Raw genomic sequence first — 27051 nt, 5'->3', positions numbered from 1 at the left:
TTTCAAGGCAGGCGCTTATGCCGCTGAGCTAAACCCCCAGCCCCATCTCTCTCTCTCTCTCTAAGTGTTTAAGCTCTTCTGTCTTCTCTCTTCATCCTGAATTTGGCTATGAGTCTTCTGTATTCCTTCTTCTGAGACTTGGTTACTTTTATTCTTCAAACTCATGTTCTTAAATCTTGGAATTTTTTTTAATTATTCACTTGTAACTTACTCTCAATCTAAAATTTTACATTATTTAATTTTACAACTCCTATTACCAAGACATCAAGCTTTCCAAAATAATCATATAAACTTATTTTCAATCCTACTTTCCATCTCTCTATTGCTAATAATACTTTCTTGAACATTCTTTATCTTTATCTTTAAATCATGTTATCCTAATTTAATTTCCAAGAGTAATATTTTTAAGTGACCTATTTTTATTAAAATCTCACATTTTTGTCTCATGAATGTAATAATTTTCTACCTATGAAGTTATAATATATTTCTGCACTATCTCTAATTTTTTATTTCTTTTACCCCACATGATGTTTTGGCCAAATTTAGTGGCTTATTTCAAATGTCTAAGTGATAACTGGTCATCATTTCAAATTTAAGAGTGAAGCTCTACAGATAAAAGCATTACCAAAAATGCTTGGGAAAAATAACTTGGGATTAAGGGATTCTCAGCAGATGGATCATTTCAGCCCTTGTATGTACTTTCTTAGGCCAGTCTGATTTCTAAAGGTAAATTCTCCATCTCCTGCAGGAATACTGTACATATGACATATAGCAAGCAAATGAAGAGAGCCAGAAGTTTCACTAAACTTCATTAAATTTGAATATTTTCATTTAACCTCACTGCTTAAAAATAACACATGTTCAGTCACACTCTAGTAACATTAAATATAATGTACTCTGCCAGCATCTGCAAATAGTAAATCTACCAGCAGAGTATAAGTGGCACAGATACTTAATTGAACAAGAAAGGAAGGGATCTGTGGATTTAAAACCTAACTGTATAGATTTTTAATCAGGCCCAAATGAACTCCAATCTTGCAAGTACTCAACTCCAGTTCCTGAGAGTAGTCTATAGGTTTCTACAATACAAATGTAATCTCTGAATGTTATCTGTGATTCTAGCTAACTAATATTTTCCAAGGATTTACCACTTGTTTATCTTTTGCTTTAAGGCCTTTTTTATTTTTATCTCTCTTTTTGCCTTCATACATGTATGTCTTTTCTTTACTCAAGGTTCTAGTGGAATTTAGGAGTAAAAGTAAAAATGAATGTTTACTTTAATGAAATGTTTACCTGCTATGTTTAATTGAAATTGTCTCCTTAATTTTAATTTCTACCTCATCTACATTCCCCCACTAGTATGACAGAAGAAAGTCAAAAGTTTTCAAGCTTATAGCAAAGAATAAGATAAGACTAATCTGAGGAAAAGAACTCTCAACAAGAGATGGTGTTAAAACTACATTGCTACTGGGAAGGTAAAATTGGCATAGTCATTGTGGAAAACATCAAATAGAATTACCAATATGACAAAGAAATTCTACTTTTGGTGAAAGACTCAGAAGAAATGAACACAAGCATGTGCATATTTCAAAATAGTCAAATAATTACCATCAACAGATAAATGGATAAGCAAATTCTGGCATATATATATATATATATATATATATATATATATATATATGAATATTATTCAACCATAAAAAGAAATAAAGAACTGATGCAAGACATATCCTTGATGAACCTTGAAAATATACTAAATGAAAAAGCCAAAAACATTTTATGATTGAATATTTTATGATTACAGAAATAATCAGAATTCATAAATTTATAGAGACAGAAAGCAGAACTGCAGTTGATAGGGGTAGACAAAAGAATAAAGAGCCAGACAGAAAAATTGCTTCATATATATAGAATTCTTTTTGGTGTCATAAAAATATTTCTGGACTCCAGAAGAGAGTATATGTAGCAATGTGAACATACCACATGCTGGTGAAGTATTTGTTTTAAAGTGGTTGATTTTTGTGTTATATGAATTTTATCATAGTTAAAAAAGAGAGAAACTACTTGAAATAAATCTTTAAATGAAATGCTTAACCAAGATTATGAAAGATTTCCTACTGAGTAAAACACACAGCTAATACAAATGAGCAAAGATCAAAATTCAAAAAGTACTTGGCTGCAAATATTTTCTTCATTTTAATGAGTTTCTTTCTATTAATGTCACATTTTGCTTGCACATTTAAACTAACCTTGTTGAATACCAGGGAGTTACCATCAAAATGTTCTCCAAGTCATATTTTTTCTATAACATTATACACTAAAATAACACCAGGAAAAAAGATAAATTACCATGAGTGGTATGGTCTAAAGAAAACCTAAATTCATTGATTGTTCTTAACTAAAAGAATGGGAGGAAATATATAAAATTTAGGTTAATGGATTTAGATAAGATGTGAGAAAAAGAATCATCACTATTTACAGATTCTGACTGAGATGTAAATAATAGTCAATGAAACAATGATATAGACAGGAAGCTGAGTAAGGCTGAGTTTCAGCACTAAAGGAATTACAATAGAATGTGATACCTATTAAGAGACATATAGAGTGCTATGGAAGCCCAAAGAGGAAAAGCACCTGGCTACTTCTCACAGCCAAAAAGTTATTTTTATGTTATGAACTGAAAAATTAATAAAATCTTACAGTCTTTTTAGATAGTTAATTTTTCCAATATAAGGGTTATAGCCTTTAACCTAAAGGAAAACAATGTGTTAGTTGTCTATCAATGCTTCGTAATATTTAATTTTCAAAACAACTATGAACAGTAAAAGTTCTTGTTACTTTACTATACAAAAAAGGAAACAGCATCATGACAGGTAAAATAACTTTCTCAAAGTCGAACCTGGAAAAGTCATTAAAACCAGCTGATCTGAACTACTATACTACACTGTCTCACTACACTACCAAGAAAGCTTTTTAAAATAAACAGTAACTTCATGAAAATAAAAATAGTAAAAATGATTTTTAAAAATATGAGTGTCTGCAGAAAAAAATCATAATATAGTATTACTTATTTAAACATGGCAGCAACTAATGTAGACAAATACCAAAACACAAATCTACTTCTAAAAGTACTTTGCCTTTTAACATTCATAGTAATGAAAAACAAAGCCTACATTATTATCTCTAATGTTATCTTCAATAACACTAAAAGTTTAAAATGAATCACATACAAGACTTAGGGTGGATATTGGTCCTGTTCCAATCCTCTTTCTTTAGGCAGAGGCACATCATTATACCTTCATACTGCCTAGATGCTGAATGCCCCAGTGAAATGCAAACCAATGTGGCACCCATATTACTAGAAGAAAACATTTAATTATCAAGGAAAGGTACAGTGGCAACCTAAGTTCTCTGTCACCTTGGCTGCCTAAGTGTTGTCAATCAATAAATCTGTCTTTCTAACGAATACTAAAGATGTACCGTAAGTGGGAAACAAATTATTTGGTAAATAAGTTATCCAAACTTCTAATGTTTGGACATGTGTGTTGGATATGGATGTGTACTGTACAGACCATCATTCAAAGAAGGACTGGTACCCTGTGTTGTTAGGAGTTTTGGCAGTGAACAGTCATCAGTTACAAACTATTTCAGGAACTGCCTCAACAACAGAGGCACAAGTCAGTCAGAGTCACACTCTTCCAAGAATGATCCACACAATCACTGATTAATTTGAGGGTATAAAGGCCTCACCATTGTAGTCCAACAATTCTGATCAACACTGTACCTCCAGAGATTCCTGTGGTGTTGACTAAGATTATCAGTTCATATCCACAATTCAACTTCAACCTTTTATTCAACTTTGCTTTCTCCCTCACCTTTTTTAAATGCATTGATTTTAAGAATCAATGGACATAATGAATACCAAAATCTGCTTCTCAGAAAATGTAAACTGTGATGACACCAGGAGTGATCTGAGAAAGAAAAAGTACTGCAATAAGATGAAACACAGCCCATGCTAAGTGAGACTAAAATGCCAGGACTTCCATAGCAAACAGTAAAGTCAGGGATTAAAAAATCTAGAAATGTGGGCATTCTCAAATGGATATGCAGTGGATATGCAGTAATGCCAGAAAACCCACTAGGTCATTAATTCTACTAAGAAAGCCAAAGATTTGCCATTTACCAGAGCCATGAGGCATGTGATGTTGGAAGAGAAACTATCTAGCCTCATTAGGAATTTAACAGCTCTCATGTACAGGTCAAAGTTGATGGTAAGAGAAACTGTAACAAACCCGAACTCAGAAATGGATATGATAGAGCAGAAAAGGCCAACTGCTGACACTCATCCATCAGAATCCAACCCAAGAACAGGGAACTACTGTAAGACCAAAGTATTAGTCAAGAGAACTTAGAATTACAGAGATGTTTAGCAAACCACACTATCCTTAGAAGCAATGGGCAGCCAACAGGATATGGCCTAACATATTATCAGAAGAAATCAAGAATAAATACTCAGAACACTGATAATAGATTCTACAATAAATAATCACAATGTATTTTTTAAAACTCTGGACTTGAGCTACTTCTTAAATGTCGAGCTTATAAATATAAAGTCCTGGGGCCAACAGATAGGACCCTGCAGTCAATGGCAAATGTATATAGCACATTTCTCCAAGGTCCTCCTCAAAGTCATCCATAATAATTTTATTAAGTAACTGTAGCCTAGGGAAAAGGCCTATCTGAATATTTTAAATGCTACTAAACACAGGAAATGAATCAATGTTATCTGGAGATATAAAGTATCATTGTCTCTCTATAAAGTAGGCATAAATGGAGATGAGGAAATAAATGGCATTCTGGACAAGGTCCAGGTCAACATGGGTCCACTGTGTCACAGATCCACCCACTTCTCATGCACAACTCCTACTATACATCGTCCACAGTTACACTTGAAATCTCTGGAACTGTCACACCTGGGACAGTATAATAAATTTTTAAAATAGTATGACATTTCAGAGAAAGTGGGTAATGGAAATTAGTATCACCCTAACGAATTCAGAATAATGGATCTATCAAGTTTCCAGTTAAAACATCAGTCTGGCACTACAAACTAAAGCCTGAAAGACAATAATAACCTATCAAGAAACAGCTTAAGTACAGACATCATAAGATATATGTTTCATTAGACCAGGTTAACACAGTTGAATTGACAAATATGCTCTTTACTAATGATACTAGAAAACAAGATCAAAAACAGTTTGCATTCACATGGGATAAAAAAATAGTATACTTCACAATTTTGTCTCTGAATATAACGTAATAGAGAATACATTTTTTCCAATTAGGTATCATAAAACACTACCTTGTTCCAATGTTAATGACATCACACTAACTGGATCAAATAAACAAAATTAACTGATGCAACAGACCTTATTAACACGAATATGCTTCAAAGGGGAGAAGATAAAAGCTACAAAGATTTAGAGACAGTCCATAATAGTGAAATATTATTGGGTGAAGTGCAGTGGTCCAGAACATTCTGAGCCATATCATCTGAATTAAAAGATTAATCATTGTATCTTGAAACTCTTATTTAAAAGAAAGAAGCAAATGATCCAAAACTCCCCCATATGTTCTGCTAATATTTGTTTTGACAGGGTTTTGCTATGCTGCCCAGGATACATGCAAACTCCTGGGCTCACGTGATCCTCCCCCTTATGCCACACCATGCTTCTTTGTGTGTTCTGAAGGCAGCATATTCCATTCAGGAATACTGTTTCAGTTTATTCACTAGAAGACAGAAAAGGCTCTCAGCTTTGACTGGATGCCAGGGGAAACAAGAAGTGCTGCTGATAAGTAGTCTATACAGCAAGCAGTCTTACAATAAGAACCATGTTAGCTAGTAGTCATTCTAACAACTTATGGTGTCGTGTCACTGTTAGGAAAAAAAAAAAAACTGCATATGGAATTTACGGCAAACCCCAGTGAAAGAATCACAACGCAAACTACACATACATGTCAAAGGTAATGCCATCTGCAACAGAAATTTATATACCATTATTACTGCCATGGGTAGATAGAATTCTGGCCATTGGTAATCAAGTGACCAAGTTAAGAATTTTCTATCATGAGTTGGCTCTGTCATCCACAGGAACATTAGATGAATGTGGTAACAAAGATCAAGCATGAACATGAACTCAGGACACAAGAAATCTGCTTAGGCAGATGGTTCAGACATTTTGTCATCTACCATTTATACCAATGCAGCAATGGCCATATGCAGAATCTTCTACACCCAGATGATAAGAAAAGGAAATGTTAATATGCCAGGTTGTTTGGAGGTATAAATCAAATGCTTTAAAGATTAATGTAAGTTAATTATAATTTGCTTATATGTAGTCTAGTCTCATTCTTACACTATAAAGACTCATATTATTAATCTGTATAACAACAATGTAAACATGTAATTCTTGCCAAGGAGAAAATACACTGCTGTAACTTTCAAGTCATTATCACTTCATAATCAGTTCAAGGCCAGATTACAGGAAAATCTAAATAATTCTCAACATCATGAAAATCAACAGAAATATCAGTCTATCTGAACAGAAAAGTCACACAGCAATATGACCAAAGTAAAACATTTGTATGTAAAACATACAAATATAGATTTTTTTAAGCCTAATGCTAGAAGATATTTAAATCCAATTTTTAAGATCAAGTAATTAGAGTTACGAACTTTCAAACCCAAATTTCATCAAACAAAATTGTGTACTCAGGGCAATTTACTAACAAAGATCCACATAATTATGGAATTCAGATATTCCAGACAAGCTAAAATTCAGATATTTCAGAAAAGCTGAAATTCAGGTATATGGATAAGCTAAAATTCATATATTAGTTAATAAATTATACATAAAATAATGAAGATAGACAATGCACATTTGTTGGGTAATTTTTCTATAAACTATTCTGCTTTTCCATGAAACTATTCATCTATAATATGTTAAGGACACACCTTAAAAATTCTGCTAGTACTCCACTTGAAATGTCAGTTCATAAGTTAAGTCTTAATGGCTTATATCTATTGTCACAATACAAAAAACACACAGGTTTATTGTACATGGGTCAAAACAAGATGGATATAAGGAAAATCTATTAGCCATTTCACTATTTTTGTGACAGAAAACTAATTGTCTGAAGGTTTCCAATAACTTTTTTTCCATGTATTTATTAAAATAATGGTGCTTCAATAGCATTTGGTCTAACTACTGCCCTGGATAAAAATTTTTTAGTATCCTAAATGTACATAATATACCCTAAGTGATTCTCTTCATACACATAGTTTCTTATCAGGATTTTATTCCTTGACATCCATTCAATAAATACCATCCTCTCAGATTTTCTTACTCTCTGAAAGGCAAAGTGGGCATAATTATTTGTCTTCCAATCTCAATTAACATGACTCGTAGTAATTTAATATACAATGATATTTTCTATTGGCTTTAGTAAACAGTCTTTTTTTTTTTACTACATAGTGTGCAGAATACTGAGTTTCATTTGGCATATTTGTCAGTAAAGTAGTCTGGTAATAAATTACATTTATAGATCTAGTGAGTCATAATTTAATTCTTAGACTAAATCCTACTTTGTCCTAGTTTATTATAATTTTAAAATGTTGGGTTCTTACTTTTCAATTTCTTACTCAAAACCAATCAAATTTCTGGGAAAGCTGTTAAGAAAGATAGAATTACTTTGTTCATTTATTATATCTATCTCCTTGATTTTCTTTCTTTTTTGCTGGTCTTTCAGGTATTTATGGTTTTATTCTTGTCTTTCAGTTTTAAATATTTTTTCTTAGCAGTACACATTTGTACTACATAATGATTACACTGTATGAGGGGAGTTGATACATTTACATAACACATCTTAATTCTTTTTATAAAATTCCTTTCCTTCTCCCTCTTCCTCCCCTCCATCTCTTGCCACCCACATTTGCAAAAAGTCTATATCCTTATTTTCTCTTATCTATATTTTATTTTGTTCTTTATTTATATTTTGGGTTTCTCATATGAGGAACATGATATATAATCTCATGTGTCTAATTTATTTCATTAACATTATGCTCTCAAGGTGCATCCATTTTCTTACAAATGACTCATTTATCCTTCGTCACAGCGTAGTAGTAATCTATCACATATAAATACCACATTTTGTTTACTCGTTAATCTACTGATGGGCACAAAGTCTGCTTCAAGATTTAGCTATTGTAAATTGCTCTGCTATAACCAAAGGTATGCACATATTACTACAATATGTTGTTTTTAACTCTTTTAGGAGATGCCTAGGAATGGGAATAGCTGGGTTAAATGGAATTTCTATTGTTAGTTTTCAAAATTATCTCTGTACTGATTTCCATAGTTGCACTGGTTTATATTTCCATCAACAATCTAGAAGAGATTCTTTTACCCTGCATCTTGATCAGCATTTACTATTATTTGATTTCTTCACAATAGCCAACCTTTCTGAGGTAACATGGAATTTCCTCTTACCTCAGTGTTTTAATTTGCATTTCTCTAATGGCCAGAGATATTGTACAATTTTTCATGTACTTCATGGTCACTTGTATTTTTTCTTCTGTAAAATGTCTATTCATTTCATTTGTATATTTTTGAGTGAGTCTTTTATTTTGGGGGGGTCTACTTTTATGCAGTTCTTTACATGTTTTAGATATAGGTCCTCTGTCTGACAAATAGCTGACAAAAAATTTTCCCATTTTACAACTTGTCTTCACCCTTGCTTGTTTTCTTTGCTGTACAGATTTAAAATTTGTTCTCACTCTATTTATTGATTTGCAATGTCACTTCTTTTTCAACTGAGATCCTAGTCAAAAGTCCTTACTTATACTTATGTATTCAAGAGTTTTCATATTTTCCAGTATCTGCTTTCCATTTTAACAATTAGATCTTTGATTCATTTTGATTTTGGTTTAATATATGGTAAAAGGTAAGTGTCTACATTCAAACTGCTACATGTGCCTCGCCTGTTTTGAAAGGACCATTGTTCAAGAGGCTATCTTTCCTCTAGTATAAGTTTGTGGCCCCTTTTTCAAAGATTAGGTAGCTAAATATGCTAGAAGTTGTTTCATATCCCATATTCTCCTCCACTGATCTACATGTCTTTTTTGTTTTGTTTTATTTTCTGGTTTTAACAATACCATGCTGTTTTTATCATTGTAGCTTTGTTATATAACTTAAAGTCCAGGATTATGATGCCTCCTTCTTTGCTCTGGCTGCCCAGGATTCCTTTTGCTATTCTAGGTATCTTCTGTTTCCATATGAATTTTAGGATTATTTTACCTAATTCTGTAAGTAATGTTGTTAGTATTTTGATTGAGATTACATTAAATATATTGTCAATTTTGGAACTATGGCCATGTGATTATATTGGGTTAGCGTATCAAGTAATCAAGGCTACCATTCTATTTTCTAATGTCTTCTGTAATCTCCTTTTTCAGAGTTCTGCAGCTTTATTTATTGAGGTCCTTCCTTTCCTTATAACCTAAAGTATTTAATATTTCTTGATGATATTCTAGAAGGTATTATTTTCCTAATTTCTTTCTCAGTGAGTTTATTACTAGTATACAGAAACACTATTGATTTTTGTGAGCTGACTTTGCATCTTGCTACACTATTAAATTTGCTTATCAATATTAGGAGTGGAATTTTTCGGCCTTTTTTGTAGACAATAATGTCATTTGCTAATAATGATAATTTGACATCTTTCTTCCTTATAAATGTCCCTTTTGTTACTTTCTCATGTCTAATCTATTTTCTTTAGTTTTATCATGAATGGCTGTTTCATTTTGTAAAAGACTTTTTCTACATCGAGATCATCATGTGAATTTTGTCCTTCCATTTATGTGATGTATTATATTTATTGATTTGTACATATTGAACCATGCCTGCATTCCTGGGATAAATTCTGCTGGGTCATGATGTATAATCTTTTTGATGACTTGTGGCATGCAATTTGCCACTTTCCTGTTGAGGATTTTTGACTATGTTTATTAAAAAGACAGGCCTGGTGTTCTTTCTCAGTTGGGTACTTTTCTGATTTTGAAATCACGGTAATGGTAGCTTCCAGAAATGACTTTGGGAGTATTTTTCCCTCCAAATTTCATTAAAATCTCTGGGGATATAGCTCATTGGGACAGCACTTGCCTGGCAAGGGCAAGGTGTGAGTTTGATTCCCAGAATAAATAAATTCATTAAAGCGTTTGAGTAGAAATGGTGCCTTAAAAACCATCTTCTCTAAAGTTCTTATAAAATTAATTGATAGGGTTTTTTAGTTACTTCTTTAATGTCATTGTCTATTTATGAATTGTTCAGAATTTTATATCTTCTTGGTTCAGTTTTGTAATTCATATCTACCTAGGAATCCATTTTTTTTCGAAGTCTCCAATTTATTGGCAATTCTTAAAGTAGTCACAAATAACCTAATATATTTCAGAAAGTTCATATTTTCTAGCTGCTTTGATTTGGGTCTTCTTTATCCCAGCTCTCCAATCCCTTTGGTAAGACTGGATAGCAGTTTGTTTATTTTATTCCTTCAAAGAACCAGTTCTTCAATTCACTGATTTTTGTATCATTTCTAGTTTTTATTTCATTAGTTTTGACTCTGGTTTTTATAATTTCCTTCCTTATACTAGTTTTGGATATGAACTGTTCTAGTATTTAAAGGATCTTAAGATGCATTGCCAGGTCATTTATTTGGACTATTTTTCTGCTATAGGCATTTAGACCAATACACATCCCCTGAGAACTGCTTTTACTGTGTCCACTAGGTTCTGATATGTTTTATTGTCATTATTGGTTGATCTAGGAACTCTATAATTTATTCCTCGATTCCTTCTGTGACCCATTGATTATTTAAGAAGATATTGCTTTATTTTTATGTGTTTGCAATATTACTGTGGAGCTTTTTTACCTCTGATTTCTAGTTTCATTGCACTATGATCTGATAATATACATGAGATAATTTTGATTATTTTTATTTACTTAAGCATGTTTTATTGACTAGCATGTGGTTTACTTTACAGAAAGTTCCATGTGCTGCTGAGAAGAATGTGCATTCAGTTGTTGTTGGGGAGAACATTCTATAAATAATCTCAGTTGTTGTTGGGCAGAACATTCTAAAAATAATCTATTCTAAATTTTACTGTTGTAGAAATAGTTTTAGAGATCATGTATTAATGAGCCATTTCTCAAACTATCCTTTTTTAAAGTGAATCATCATAGAGGTTCATCTATCAATTCATTAAAACAAAGACTGGCTCTGAACCAAATCCAAAAAAGAAAGAATGAAAATCAAGGCTGTTCTATGATCCTCTGTTTAAGCTATCACATGAATGTTGCAAATTCAAAAGTGTAAGTTTCAATAGCAGCCCAGCCATTCTTCAAATAATTCACATGATGTCTTTCCACAGAGACTTGCCATTCAACTTGTCAGAGAAGAAACGACCCTCAATTATTGACGTGAGTGTATGTAAATTTTTGTTGTTGCTTCAACATATTGTGAAGAGCATATGACTCATCCACCTAGATCACCTGTAATTCTGTATAACATCCAGTTGCAAAACTCCAAAAGAAAACTCAGGTCAGACAGCTCTAATTATAACAGTACTTTTATTTATGCTTCCTGCAAAAAATACACCTGCTTTCTCAGGGGTCTCTGTGTAAGTATCATAGTTCATAGTCAGATTGGTTCACTGGTAATCTCCTACTATACTGATCATGTTGCAAGCATCAAAAGCCCAACTAATGGAGAATTTGGCACAGTGTAAAGTGATGTTCTCCGAGGTCTTCAATATCCATATAGTACTCAAATATGCCAGTCTGATTAGCAAAATTGAGAGCATGACTAAAAAAATGGGTAATGAACATTGAACTTATTCTTACAAGTATGTGACAGTGGGCAATTTCCTTTGTGACCTATGGTACAGGAAGTGAGTGTGAACACCTTGTCCTCTTGTAGTTCCAGTGTGAAGGCGCTGCTGCTATGAAGGAGCCATAGAGAATCCAATGGTTTAAAAAGAACTCTCTCAGAAGGCTTTCCAAGTTTGGTATACCACACTTGTAGCTCTGGTATTTTGACAGAAGATCCCTTAAGAACAAAAAGCAAATTGTTTTGACACATCGTAAAAAGGACAAACTGGTCAAATATATAAGAATGTTTGTGATTCATAGTTTTATCAATGATAGCAAAGTTACCTATGCTCAGTCAGAGCTACATTTCTTTCTCCTTTCTCTAAATGGCAACTATCTTCAAGTAATACTAACCTAGCTGAGTAAAATAAGTTGCATGAGCTCCTATCCAGATAGGAGATTCTACTACCTAGTGCCTACACCATGGCTCCAGGCATTGATCAATGCACACTGCTAATAAGGCAATTCTTCCATTCCAAGCAATTGTGGAAGTCATATTACCACTGACCTAATTCTGATTTAACATGTGTCCCCAACAGCCTGCACCCGTGCCATTATGAAAAGGAGTAAACTCTTCAGAAGACCAAAGTTTCTTCTCAGTTGCTTTGTCCTAGGATAATGAAGCCCTCCCTCTAACATCAACTACTCTCTAGAGACCTTGACAGTCCAGAACCTTCCTTAATATCTTGATAAAACTGATATCAAATGTCCTTTCATTCCAAATTCCAATAGACTCAATGTCCATATCCAATTCACAATATAGTAGGTAGTCAGCTAAAATTTATATAAGGCCTATTGAAACTTATTCCAGCCATACAGGTGACCATGGCAACACCATAAATACAATGTCAGCATTCCTCCTCTTTGCTTCATTAGCCATTCATATTCTTGGAAATAATGTTCCTCTAGTGCATAGGGAATGGGTGAAGGCTCAGCACTATCTGCTGTTTGCTTGTCACCATGTATTTCATCTTTCACAATATACAATTAAGCACCAAAGTTTGGCTTAAATAATCCAATATTTCAGAACCACAGTGCTCTAAGTAATTTTCTTAAAATTAAGAGATTACCATTCTGCTATGACTTTGTTCTAGATGTCCCTATAGGAGGGACTTCTCAGAGCTCACAGGATCTAGAGTTTATGATAGTAAGGGTATGTACTAAATTAAATTCACTGATTGGAATTAGCATAGTTTTGAGTGTGAGTGAATGGATTTACTGAAAACAGAAGCCACACTCACCTCCCTAGGTGTAGGTGACACCACCCAAACAGCTATAGCCTGGATAGAATCTAAAGAGTCAGAGAGAAGATAGACTCCTTGATGTTTGCTGCTGCAGCCTCCTACTATTTCCTCCCTGTGATGCCTCTGTTATAGACTTGGAGCCAGCTGACTACAGACTGAAACCTCTATAACTATGAGCCAAAATAAACCTTTCCTCTGTTGAGTATTTTGTCTCAGTAACAAGTAACTAAGACACTGCTACATAATTTCTGGAAATTTTGATCCACATTAAGTCAAGCCCACCTACCCCTCCAGGTTGCTCCCAAACGTGCAATCCTCTGTCCCTGCCCCATAGCCAGCATGTCATTGCCACTGGCTAAGGGTGCCAAGGAAACCAGTCTTAGCCAGAGGACATTGGAACACAGGGATACCTTTCCTTGATTTTCTAATTTCTGACTAAATTGTGAGAGAAGTGGGGAAAAATCAATATATTTTAAGTGTCTTTTATTAAGCGTGTGTTTTTAATACTGACTCACAGGAGTGTCTCCCCTCATCTCCCATGGGCTGGGATTCAGGGTTCACAGTCTATCTCTGGCAACTTCATTCCACATCTGTTGCTCCCTCCCCTACTATTTTAAATTTTTATTTTATTGGTACATTTTAGATACATATTGTCATAACATTTATCATAGGGAATTTGTAGCTGAGCATGGTATATTTTGCTTCTTCTCCCCTCTCCCAATTTCTCTCCTTTCTTGTCAGGCCCTCCTCTCTTATTTATAAAAGCTTTCTTTCCATTTTTACCTTGTTTTTTTTTTTTTCTTGTCCCCTTTCCTTTTCACCTCCCCTCTCCTTGTTCATCTTTTCATTTGAACACTTTTCCCCCATTTCCCCATATCTGTTATATAATTTGGTCCTTATTTACAGTTTCAGTTTCTCACACCACCAGAAATCATGTAACATTTATACATGTGTCTGACTTATTTCACCTAAGAGTATGGTCTCAAGATGTATTCATTTAGCTAAGAATGTCTTGAGTTTATCTCAGAGTAGTATTCCATTCCATAAAAAAACACATCCTCTTTATCAATTCATTTGTTGATGGGCATTTGGACCATTTCCAATGTTTTGCTATTCTGAACTCTGCCACTATAGGCATGGATGTACATGCATTACTGTGGAATTATGCTTTTAATCCTTCAGAAAGATACCAAGAAGGGTAATAGCAGGGTCAAATAGAACCTCTAGTTTTAGTAGCTTGAAGACTCCCCACACTGAATTTCTGCAGTTGTTGTACAGGTCTGAACTCCCACCAACAGTGGAGAATGTTCCTTTTTCCAAACAGTCCCTCCAGCATTTGTTATTGGTTGATTTCTTCATAGTAGCCATTATTTCTGGGGTGAGGTAGAATCTCAGTGTTACTTTAATTTGCATCTCTCAAGTGATCAGTGATGCTGAACATTTCTTCCTATATATACTTGCCATTTTATTCCTTCATCTGAGATGTGTCTATTCATTTCAGATGTCCAGTTTTGAATTGAATCTTTAAATTTGTAGGGTCTGATATTTTTGAGTTCTTTATAAAGTCTACATATTAATCCATTGTTTGAGAAATAGCTAGTAAAAAATTATTTTCCACACTGTGGGTTGTTTCTTCTGTCTGTTGCTGGTTTCTCTAACTGTGCAAAAGCTTTTTAATGAGATTCCAGTTGTTGATTCTTTGTGATAATTTCTGTGAGATCAGGGTTTTGCTCATAAAGTCTTTGCCTACACCAATATTTTCAAGAGTTCTACCTATTCTATCTTTCAGCAGATTTAGTGTTTCTGTTTTAGTACTTAGATCTTTGATCCATTTTGACTTTAACTCAATTGATACTAAAAGATACGAGTATAATTTTAATCTTGGGCACGTGGAAAGCCAATTTTTTCATCATCATTTATTAAAGAGGTTATCTTTCTTCCAGTTGAAGGTGTCTGGCTTCTTTGTCAAAGATAAAATGGCTGAGTATGTTTGGAGTTGCTTCTCCATCTTCTAATCTGTTTCATTTTATTGGTACATTTTAGATATACATTGTGATAACAGTCATCATGTCACTCCTTAGGGCTGTGCAAAATTGCATACGCTATATTTCATAACTAGTGACTTTTTAATAATACACTACAATTCCACCATATTATAAAATAGTTACCACATACTTCCAACTAAAATGATATGAATTCTTCTAATATGGAATTACTATTCAGTGTTTAAAGACTGTGTTTTTAAATATTAACCTACTAAGAAATTAACGCTGTAAGTAAAACTATGAATTGAGGGGATATTTTTAAACTACTATTAATTCAATCTGATTTGAAGATTCAGCAGTTCTGCTTCTTGCAAGATAATATTTTTCATACAAATGCCATTCCCTTCCAATTTTGAAATAATCTAAAGCAGGAAATTACATTTTCATGTTTCTATTATCTATTATCTTTTTTGAACACAAACATTATTAATAAGCTGCTTTTCATCTTATTTCACAATTCTGTGTGAATTTTGATTAGAAGAATATGTTTACAAAAATATCTGATAATATTGAAAAGGTATCATGGGGGATTTCTGAAAGCACAATAATCTCACAACAGTAGCAAATATAATAAAGTTTTCAGATTCTAAAATTTCACTGTGAGCTAGATTTACACAATGTCTCGTGCTATATGTTATTTTGATACTGACTCACTAAATAATTTGATTCTATTATCAGTTGCACTTTAGTCCCTTTTTTAAAATCTAGGTATTTAGTACCTAATCTCAAAGAATCTGATTAAATAGGTCTGTTATTTTTGCCCAATCACCTTCACAGTTTGAAAATCATCAGTATACACCATCTACATCATGCCTAATCTGAAAATACTGAAACCAAGGCTATATTTTCAAAGATTAATGATATTCACTGTTAAAAAGTTGCTCTGGAAGTAAAGTTGAAATTCTGCATTTTACAGTAATGAAATAGTAGGATTTGGCACAAATATTCCTGCTTGTTTAAAAATCATATATCATAAGGTAAGCAGCTAAGTAGTCTACTTAATATGCCAATAAGTACTAGTGTACTATACCGAAGAGAAAAAGCATCATAGTTTTTATAGAACATTTATTTTCTCCTTCATTTATTGTGCCATGCTTACAACTATTTCCAAAAAAACTGCACAGAAAAATAATTATTTTGAAATACCTTTTCTGACATAGGAAAAATAAGATGAAAATGTTTTTCTCAGGAAAATATTATAAAATTTGATGCTGATAACCCAGGAGAATAAATACAGATTATATGAAGGAAATTACAGACGAAATAAAACACTTGTGTTCTACGTTGAATTATAAGATTGACATCATGTTTTAATTGCCAGCATTAGCACAAGACAAAAAGTTCTGTTAAAATATGAAACTATTTAAAATATAATTTTCTTGTTCTTCCAGTCTGAACAATGTATGTTAAAAAGTGAAACTGATATTTACTTCTTTCTATAGCATTTAGAAACAAACGCTACCAAACATAAAGTATTTGTGAATGTATGTGACATTAAGAACATACAGTAGACCAGCAAAGGCAACCCTTTTGTGGCTTTCAATAATAACAAACCACCTGCTGCAGCACACATGGCACAGATTCGCTACCACTGTACTGGACTCAATGAATCAGCACAGTCAAGTAGAAAGAGTACCACAGTTTTAAAAGTTACAAAAACTAGGTTTACCACTTACTGCATACATGATTGTGAACAAGTTATTGTTATTTCTGTCTATTTAGTCTTCTTAAAATTAGAATAATGCCATTTTGTCACAGGTTAGAGAGGTTACAGATTTTGTGAGTCCCTGAGCATACTCCTAGCACTTAGAAGAGATTCAATACACAGTAGTAAGATTCTATATTTTGATTAGAAGAATATCCTTACAAAAATATCTGATAATATTGGTCTATAATTTGAAAGTATTTCCCATTTTAGGCTAAAATTAAATATGGTATGGTTTCTTTATGTTGAAAGTAGCAATGATACTGATAATTCAACATTTCTTTTCTCTATTTTTCCGAAAGAAACAAACCTTTTAATTTATTTTACCTCAGTTTTTCTGACAAATCAAACCTAATGTATAATCTTAAATGATACGAAATAAATAAATTCCCAATTTGTCAACTAACAAATAGTTCAGTATTAAATTTTCATCACAGTATCAACTAAGTTTTATCAATATGATACAATGAGAAACAGTCATTACTACAGTGATCTAATGGAAAGGTAAACAGTACTTCAGTAAATATATTCACTTAAATATTTAGAAAACAGCACTATAAATAACAACATTAAAGCTAAATGGATAATACAAATGTGCTGTATTTCTCATTTTGAAGGAAATGACTTTGTTGTTTTCTTTTTTAAGAACATGCTGGGTTTCTATTTTGTCTCATAATCTTATTTCTTTAATTATACTTTCTCCATATTCCTTCCTTTCTTTAGCTCTATCAGATTCCTGTATTTGTTAAGTATAATTTTATATAAATGTAACATTTTTAACTGCTACTAAATCGAAAATGTTTGCATTCCTACTTGCAATTTGCATTGTTTAACAGTACTCTATATCCATTACCAAAACTAATACAGCCACAACATAATAGTGTGATAGAATGCTCACTTAGGGACACATATACAAAAAGGCTCAGAATGGACATTTAAGCCTGCATTTCAATATGCCACTGTCTCTACCACCAACTCACTTCGGCACATCTGTTTTCCTGGCTCTATACTACTACTATCCCGAGATTAGGGAGAATGCCATTAATAACCTATTACTAAATTTATTTCTAAAATTACATATATACATGCTATAATAAAAATATTTAAGAATCTCTATATGGAAAATGTTTTATATTTCCTATGTTATACATTCCTAACAGATACATACCTATGTCATATGCCAGGAAATCGGCAGAAAAACATTTTGCACCGTTACTCAAGGAAGTGTCATTATGGGTATTTCCTCCAAAAATAAGCATAGCTCCATTGATAAGAACAGCTGAATGAAGGTATCTGGCAAACCCACTTTCTTTCAAAATAGTCCTACAGAATAAAATTTAAAAATGTATTACAAAGGATAAAGAGACCTCCCTGATTTAGTATATTTTATAAAGGGTTGAATTTGCATATAGAATATTCCTCAGAGTTGTGAGGAAAAACATGGCTTTATAAAAACATAAATGATGCTAACCTTCAATTTTTAAAAAGAAATATTTGAAGAGTCTCAGCATTTTAAAATATTTCAAGGAAGCACAAATATCAGACAGAGTTATTAATAATCATACTAATTTATATTTTAAGTTATTTTTTATTTATAAATGTAGAAAATGAATTTTCTTCACATTAGAGGACCAAGACATTATCATTTTAAAGCAATAAGTTAAAAATAATAAACTTACTTAGAATTATATTTTGTTAAAACTATAAAATATGGACACTTTAATAAACATTAACTGTTATATAAGTATAATATGCACAAAAGTGCACGTAACATAAATCTAAAACCCAACAGATTTTCATAAGATGAATATAACTAAGAATCTATATAAAAAACAAAATGAAACATTACTACTGCCCTGATTCTAATAACACAGATTTGTTTTGCTGTTCTTTAATTTACATAAATGAAATCATCTAATTGTACTCATTCATGTGTAGGTCCTTTTGCTCAAGATTGTTCTTCGATACATCCATATTTTGTGTATAATTAAAAATTACAATTATACCTGATTTTTGAGAAACAGCACAATTAATATAAATGTTCCCTTAAAGTGTTGCTAAGAGGAAGTTCTATAAATACCCACTCACAACTGTAATTTCTCTGAATGAATATTTATGTATATGATATACATTGATATTTTGTAATATGTTAAGTCCCTGGAGGAAAGAATGTAAACATGGTTAGTTTGTATACTACAGTTGTGTGATATATTCTTTGATGCTTACAGAGTATGAGGCTGATTTTTAGGATGAAAATATAAAAACTTTACCAACAAAAAAGCTATAATTAGTAAGAAATACTAGATACACATTTAAAGTCTCAGAAAATTTTGCAACAGTAAATAAGAAAATATTTAAGAATATTTTGGTAATTTTGGTAAGAATATAAACAGCTTATGTCATCAGATTCACTGCTCTCAGAATCCCCTCATCCTCTCTCCACTCCACCACACACACACACACACACACACACACACTCAGAGGACTAATTCAAATTAACAGAACTTTTACCCTAGGTGGTTAAAGCCAAGAACACAAACTTCCTTCACCACTCAGCTGCTACTCCAGTCCAATGATAACTCACTCTTAGGTGACCAGCACTTCTCATCCCTCTTTCCCCTCCCCTTCCCCAAACTGGCCTAACAGCCCTACAGGAGAGGTTTCCACTTAGCTCCCACTTACTGGGCTTTTAGACTAAGAATACCAGGAACAAATAATGTTTATTCATGCTCTCTCATAAGGCAGAGTTCTAAGCCAGAACAGGCAAATTCAAAAGACCAAATCTTTATGCAGCATCCCACTCATTACAGCAGTATCACTCTAAACAGTAGCGCAGAGGTTTCCCCCAGTAGAAGAGGCACATTGAAAAATAGAACCCCAAAGCTCTCCCAAAGTAACTTACTTCATTTTTTTTAAAAAATGTTAGGAAATCTCAATTCAAAAGCACACTAAAAACCAATCAAGAATAAGTAAGAGTTAGTTAAGGATAATAAACTAAGAATTGCAAAATCTTAACAAATTCATCTATCCTCCTACATGAAGTGGGAATATCAAGATGGAGAAGAGAAACAAGTTGAAACTCTAAATAAAAATTAACAAATATTGGTGAGGATGTTCAAAACAGAAACTCTCATATACTGTTAGTGGGACTGTAAATCAGAATAACTGTTATATAGAATGATATGAAAGTTCTTCATAAAACTAATAAGAGATCTGCCATGGTCTCCAGCTATCCCATTTGTTTGTATAGAAAGAAAATGAAAATACCAAAGAGACACCTGCATGCTTATATTTATTGCAGTGTTATTCACCATAGCTAAAATTTGTAATCAATCTAGGTGACCATCAATAGATGAACTGGTAAAATGTTGCATATATATATATATATATATATATATATATATATATCTCAAATTATTCAGCCACAAGAAGAATACAATTCTCTCATTTGTAGCAAATGTATGGAAATGGAGAACATTGCATTAAATTTAAAAAGTCACATCCAGAAAGACAAGGTATCACTAATAGCTATTAGAACTAATAAATAAGTTCATCAAATTTGGAGAACAAAAGAATGACATGCAAAAATCACTATACACTAGCAATGAAAACTGAGAATAAAAATAACAAAACAGTCTCATTTAAAATAGCATTAAAAATAATATTCATAAATTCAAGAAAAGAACTGTAAAACTTGTACCTTAAAATTAAAAAACATTGAAGAAAGAAATTAAAGAAGGCCTAAGTAAATGGAAGGTTATGTCCATTATGGATTGTTATGGATTAGAAAATTAACATTGCTAACGTAGTCACATGCTCAAAATAAGATGCACAAACTCAACTTATTCTCTATCAAAATCTGTGTAGGCTTTTTTTTCTTTTTCAAAGGTAAAAGCTGATCTTAGAATGCATGTAAAAATTCAAAGGATCTAGAAAGCTAATTCAAGAAAGACACTAGACCCTTCTCACCCAATATACACATAAATTAACACAAAATTATCATAAACCTAAATTTAAATTAAAAAAATAGAATGAAGTGTTTTTTAAAAATCACTATTCTGTAATCTTTCTTTACAAAATAAAAAATATACTACTGTTGTACCCTAAGAAAAATAGCTTCATTATATTTGTATTATAGCAAATTACCTGTAACATGGCCGTATGTATATGTTTTCCTTCTCCCTCTGTATGACCTAATTGATATGTTAATCAATGCTCTCCTCTATAAAGAATTGCAAAATCTTACCTAATTGATATGTTAACCATTGTTGCCCTCTACAAGTAACAGATGTGGAAAAAATTAGCTAACAGGGGTTGTTAATTACTGTTTGACTTCTCTATTCTTTGCTGAGGAAACCAGGATGTTTTCCTAATTTAAACTTCTTTAAAGGGTAACTTGCTTGTATGCTGGGAGACTTGCTTGTTAGCACAACCCTTACCTGCCCTTGTTCTTCCCCCCACAAAAAAAGTAATCTCGCCTATTTCTGTTCTGTAATGCTCGGTACTGCCTCCCCTCCCTCCTTCCCCCTCCCTATCTATCTAGGTAAGTTTCAATTTCCTGAAAAGCCATAAAAGCCTTAGGTTTCAGTTTCTGGTAACCCCCTTCCCTACCTGGTGGTGGTCTGTCATAAAATGTGCTAATTGTTGGGGGCTGGGGATTTAGCTCAGCAGCATAAGCGCCTGCCTTGCAAGCAGGCAGTCGTGAGTTCGATCCCTGGTACCGATAAAAAAGAAAAAGACAAAAAAAAAAAAAAAGTGCTAATTGAGCTGTTCTTAAGTGTAGAACCAGAAATTTAAAGGTTAAAAACAAGATGCTGTTTCTCAGCTAGAAACAGCACTGGGCCTCATGACTCAGTCCTAACTCAGCCCTGCAAAAATAAAAACAACCTCTGTGGCTGTGATATGCTGGGGATGTGCTGTGCCAGGGAACTCAGAGATAGAGCCTGCCATTATGCTAATCAGGGTTGTAAAATATGTCAGACTCAAGTCTACAGAAACCAGGTGTCTTAAAGACAAGTTGTGCAGAACAAAGACAGTTAATTAACTCTGACCTGCTGGTCACCCCTTATAAACTGACCAATAGCAGATAGATAAGATGCCCACCGCTCCACACTAACTGTAATGATTGGCTTCTGTAATAAATGCTTACATTGCAGTTTTTCCCCCTTAAAAACACCAGCCCTGCCCCAACTCAGGGTTCTCCGTTTCCACCTGTTTGGAGGACCCCGTGTACACAGAATAATAAAAACCCCTTTGTTTTTACATGAGAGCAAGGCCCTTGGAGTCTTCCTTGCGACACCGGTCTAACAAAGAAATGCTTAACTTCAAAGAAATTACAGGAAGAATGTTATAGCTTAACCCTAACCAATGCGCCCCCTCTTGTTCTGTAAGCACGGAAAGGGTTAAGTTCCAAATCCTTGTAAAAACTTAAGTTTCAGCTTCTTGTAACTTTTGACCCCTTCTCACATGTTAGCGCTAACAAGCTGTCCTGAGATAATTAACCGCCTTCCCCCTTTCACGTTATTGCTAACAAGCTGTCCCAAAATAATTAACTTTCTACCTTCCTCTCCGAATGTTAATTGCAGATGTGCTATTCCAAGATAATGCTTATCTGCAGAATGGGAGTAACTTGAAAGGCGCCAGGCTCCCGATGTTATCAGAGCTAAGTGGACAGCTTTACAGTTTTCAGACTTGAGTCAACAGCTTAACAGCTCTGCGGGTTTTGTTTTTTTCCCCCCTCTCCTGCTTTTAAAATCCCCTTCTTCAGTCTCTGGGTCATGCAGTCTTTGGGTCGATCCTGGGGTGACTGTGCCACCAGGCCTGGAAATAAAGCCTTTGCTCCCCAAATTTCAATCTCTTGCTTACTTGGATTTTATTCTGGGGTCCGAGTTATCACAACTACCCAGTGAATAGTAAAGAATAATATGAATCAGGAAAAGTATTCAATTAGTACAAACATATTTAAAGCTAGTATGACCACTATGAAAATTAGTAGAGGGATTCCCCTGAAACCTAAAACTAGAAAGTCCATTTGGCCTCTATACCCTTTTGTTAGTATCTTTTCAAAAGAGTTAAAAGTCATGAAATTGTAGGGATACATGTATACTCATGTTTATAGCAGCACAATTCACATCTGCAAAATTATGAAAGCAGCCAGTATGCCTATTAACAGATGAATGGATAAAGAAAATATAGTATGCATACATAATGGAAAAAATTTTGAGTCTTTTGTAGGAAAATTGATGGATCTTATAACCATAGTATATACTAAGTAGAGGGAATCAGATACACAAAGCTAAATATCACATGGTTTCTCTAACAGGAGAGATCTAAAAATGTAAATAATTTTAAGAGTAAAATGAAGGAGACATGGTAAGAAACAGAGAGGTAGACCTTATAGAAATGAGAAAGGAATCCATGGAAAGAGGGCCAGGGGAGGGTTCTGTAGAAGAGAAAGTAAAAATGATCAAAATGAGATAGATAGATAGATTAGATAGACCAACCAATACCAATTCCTCAAGATGAATGTAATTATTATGTATCACACACACAAAAAAAGATTAAGGAAGATATTTTAGTACTTAAACTAAAATAACTTAATATAACTAAAATAACTTCAATGCTAAATAAGCATTTAACCTAAAATAATATAATGAGAATACAGCTAGAATTTATTGCAGGTTTATTAGCTTGGTAGAACATCTGAAGATCAATTAATATCACATCAATAGGCTATGGAAGAAAATCATATAATCATATCAACAGGTGTAAATCATTCATTTGACAGAATCCAAAACCTAGTCAAGATAAACACCCTCAGCAAACAACCAATAGAAGGGAAAAGCTCAGCTTGATAAACATCTAAAAACTGTATGCTGAATAGTGAAGAACTAGAAGCTTTCCTTCTAAGAAAAAAGAGCAAGACAATAATGTACCCTCTTTTTGCTCTGACTTAACATCATACTGGTCTTACTTATTGCCATCAGAAGAGAAAAGAAAAGATACACAAATGGGGAAGGAAAAAACAAAACTGCCTTTGTTCACAAATGATACAGGTAGATGCTATGTAGAAAATGCCAAAGAATCAGCAACAGAAAACCTGCCAGAAGTATTAAACTACTATAGCAATGTCAAAAAATACAAAGCACAAAACTCAACTGATTTTTTTATATACTAGTAATGAACAAGTAGAATTTGCAGTTTAAAATATACTATTTACACTAGCATCAGAGAAAAAAATAAATATGCATAAATCTAACAAAATATGTACAAGATATGTATAAAAAATTATAAAATTCTCATAAAATCTCTAAAGAAATGAAGGGTATTTAGAGTGGAATGTAGTATAAAAATTATCAAAATCAGATCTTCCCATCTATGTATTCAATGTAGTCTCAGTGTACATTCCATCAAAATATGTGATGAGTATCAATTGATTCTAAAATGCCTATGAAATGCAAAAAAACTTAAGACAAGCAACACAATAATGAAGAATAAAGCCTAAGGATTGATAATACCTATTCTTAAACTTAATTACCAGGTGATAGCAAGACAATTTGGCACTTGCAAGAGATACACAAACAAATCAGTGAAACAATGCACACATCTCAGAAACAAGTCCACCAATTATATTCAAATAATCTTCTAAAAAGAAGTAAAAATAGTTCACTAGAAGGTCAGGCATGGTAGCTCAAGCCTTTAATCCAAGCACTTGATAGGCTGAGGCAGGAGGATAGCTGAAAGCTCAAGGGCAGCCTCGGCTACCAAGTAAGTACACGCCAACTATACTGCATAATGAAATCCTGTCTCCAAAAGACAAAAAAAAAATTCAATAATCAAAAATTAATCCAGTCAAAAATTTCTAGAATTTGAGCTGAGTGTTGTGGTACACATCTGTAATCCCAGCACTCAGGAGGCTGAGACAGAAGGATCACCACAAGTTCAAGGCCAGCATCGTTTACACAGTGAGTTCAAGGCCAGCCTGATCTATGTAATGAGACTTGTCTCAAAAAAAAAAAAAAAAAAAAAAAAGAAAGCTAGAATAACTGAACATCACATATAAAAGAAAAAGAGAACATAGACATATACATCACACCTTGTACAAAAATTAACTCAGACTAGATGTAAGATTTAAAATCCTAAAACTTCTAGAATATAGCATAGCAGATGATCTACATGACCAGAAATATACTGGTAACTTTTAAGGTACAGGGCCGGAAGTATAAATCATGAAAGAAGGTATTTGGAAAGTCTGATTTAATTATAATCAAATCTTTTTCTACGTAAAAGGCACTGTTTAGAGAATGAAAAACCAAGCTACAGACTTGGAAAAAACATTGGTAATAAATAGCCCATTTAAAAAACTGACATAAAAAATGTCCAAAGAGACTCTAAATTCAACAAGAAAACAACTAATTGTAAGGTAGACAAAAGATTTCAGCAAATACATTTTTCCCAAATCAGATATATGAATGTCTAATAAGTATATGAAGACACTCCACATTATACACAACCAGGGAAATTTAAACTACAATATCAGTGAAATACCATACTTACTAGTATGACTATAAACCAAAATGTTAACACCACCAAAGGTAGCAAAGATATGGAACAGCAAAAATTCTTGTTCACTGATGCTAGGATTGAAAGATGGTACTGCTACTTTGGAAAACAAAGTTGGGAGTTTCTTAAAAAAAATAAATATAACCTTATCTGACAATCCAGAAGCTGTGCTCCTTGATACTTACCAGAGTGAATTCAAGTCCTTTCTCCATACACAAATCTAAATGCAGATGATTGTAACAGCTATATGTAGAAACATCAAAATTATGAAATGACTAAGAGTTCCCTAAGTGAAAAGATAAACAAAATGTGGTATCCATACGATAGAATGTAAATCACCAAAAAAAGACATGGCAATATTATGCCCTGAAAATACACGGAGGAACCTTAAATGTATATTGCTAAGTGAAAGAATTCAAACTAAAAAGTATACATATTATATAATTACGAATTTATATATTTTTTTTCTTTTTTACCAGTACCAGGGATCAAACTCACGACTGTCTGCTTGCAAGGCAGGCACTTATGCTGCTGAGCTAAATCCCCAGCTCCCCAAATTATATTAAAGGAAAAACTATGGAAAGAGTAAAAATATGAGTGCCAGGAGTTTTAGATGGGGACAAAACAATGAATAGGTGAAACATAGGGAAATTTTAGGGCAATAACAAACACATGTCACTATTTGTATCTATGAATGCAATGAATGTACAACACAAAAGTGAGTCTTATTGAAAAATTATGTGTTAAAAACACATTAGCATTAGTCAATTGTAAAAAAATTTACCACACTTAGGGCAGAAGATTATAATACAGAAACCTGGGACAGGGAAAATGAAGGACTATTTGGAAAATCTCTGAACTTTGGTCAGCTTTCAATAAATTAAAAACTTGTTTAAAAAACGAAGTCTATTATTGCCTTTAGAAAACAGCAAAATAGTTGGGTTCCTGGCATCACACAGTGGCTCTTAGATGGGTTATGAAAGACCTACTTGCTTAGGGTTCAGTCAGAGCCTTTGCTGAGGCATCAGCACTCTTTCCATTCTGCTCCTGTTTTTCATGAGGTGTGGGACCTGTCAACACTTGTTGTTCTTACATGAAGGAAATCTAGAAATAATGTGGGAAAAGAACCCTGTCTGGCCACCGACCGGGGTCTCTTGCTCTGCAGAACCTATAGGAAGAGTGAAACATCTGGACTCTGCCACCCTCCTGTAGGGGTGATTTAGGTAACACCTCCTCTCAACTAATAGAGATGCTATGAAATAAGCAGCTGAAACACCAGGCACATTGTTATCTGGCATGAGACTCTCAAAGGTTGAACCAGATTGGGATGGACCCTTGGAACTTCTAGAATCCCAGAGAGATAAGAGTTTAGTATTTAAGATTCAATACCAAGAGCTCACAGGACTCCATTAGGAGTGATAGCCAGGAAAACCAGCTTTCCACACCCCAGTGTGCCAGCCACCATTGGGGTAGTCTCAGTGTAGCCATATGTGTCTGGAGAAGCCTGTCCC

General features: G+C 33.3%; 1 protein-coding gene across 10 annotated transcripts in view; it reads right to left on the bottom strand.

The window, feature by feature from the left end:
* Atrnl1 (attractin like 1) overlaps positions 1 to 27051 on the bottom strand; it is an 833524-nt gene that overhangs the window by 666706 nt on the left and 139767 nt on the right. For 8 of the 10 annotated variants that reach the window (XM_063244803.1, XM_063244801.1, XM_063244808.1 and 5 more), the window contains exon 10: positions 18147 to 18301. The exons of 1 other annotated variant lie outside the window; for it this stretch is intronic. In XM_063244803.1, the coding sequence (XP_063100873.1) occupies positions 18147 to 18301 (155 nt within the window). Of the gene's footprint in view, positions 1 to 11667; positions 12163 to 18146; positions 18302 to 27051 lie in introns of those variants that run through there. One more of the 10 variants, XM_063244809.1, reaches the window with a different exon arrangement.

This window comes from Cavia porcellus, unplaced genomic scaffold, assembly GCF_034190915.1.
Source record: "Cavia porcellus strain 051 isolate PalLab524CR breed Dunkin Hartley unplaced genomic scaffold, mCavPor4.1 scaffold_2, whole genome shotgun sequence".
Lineage (NCBI taxonomy): Eukaryota > Metazoa > Chordata > Mammalia > Rodentia > Caviidae > Cavia > Cavia porcellus.
This window is presented reverse-complemented; position numbering and strand designations above follow the sequence as displayed.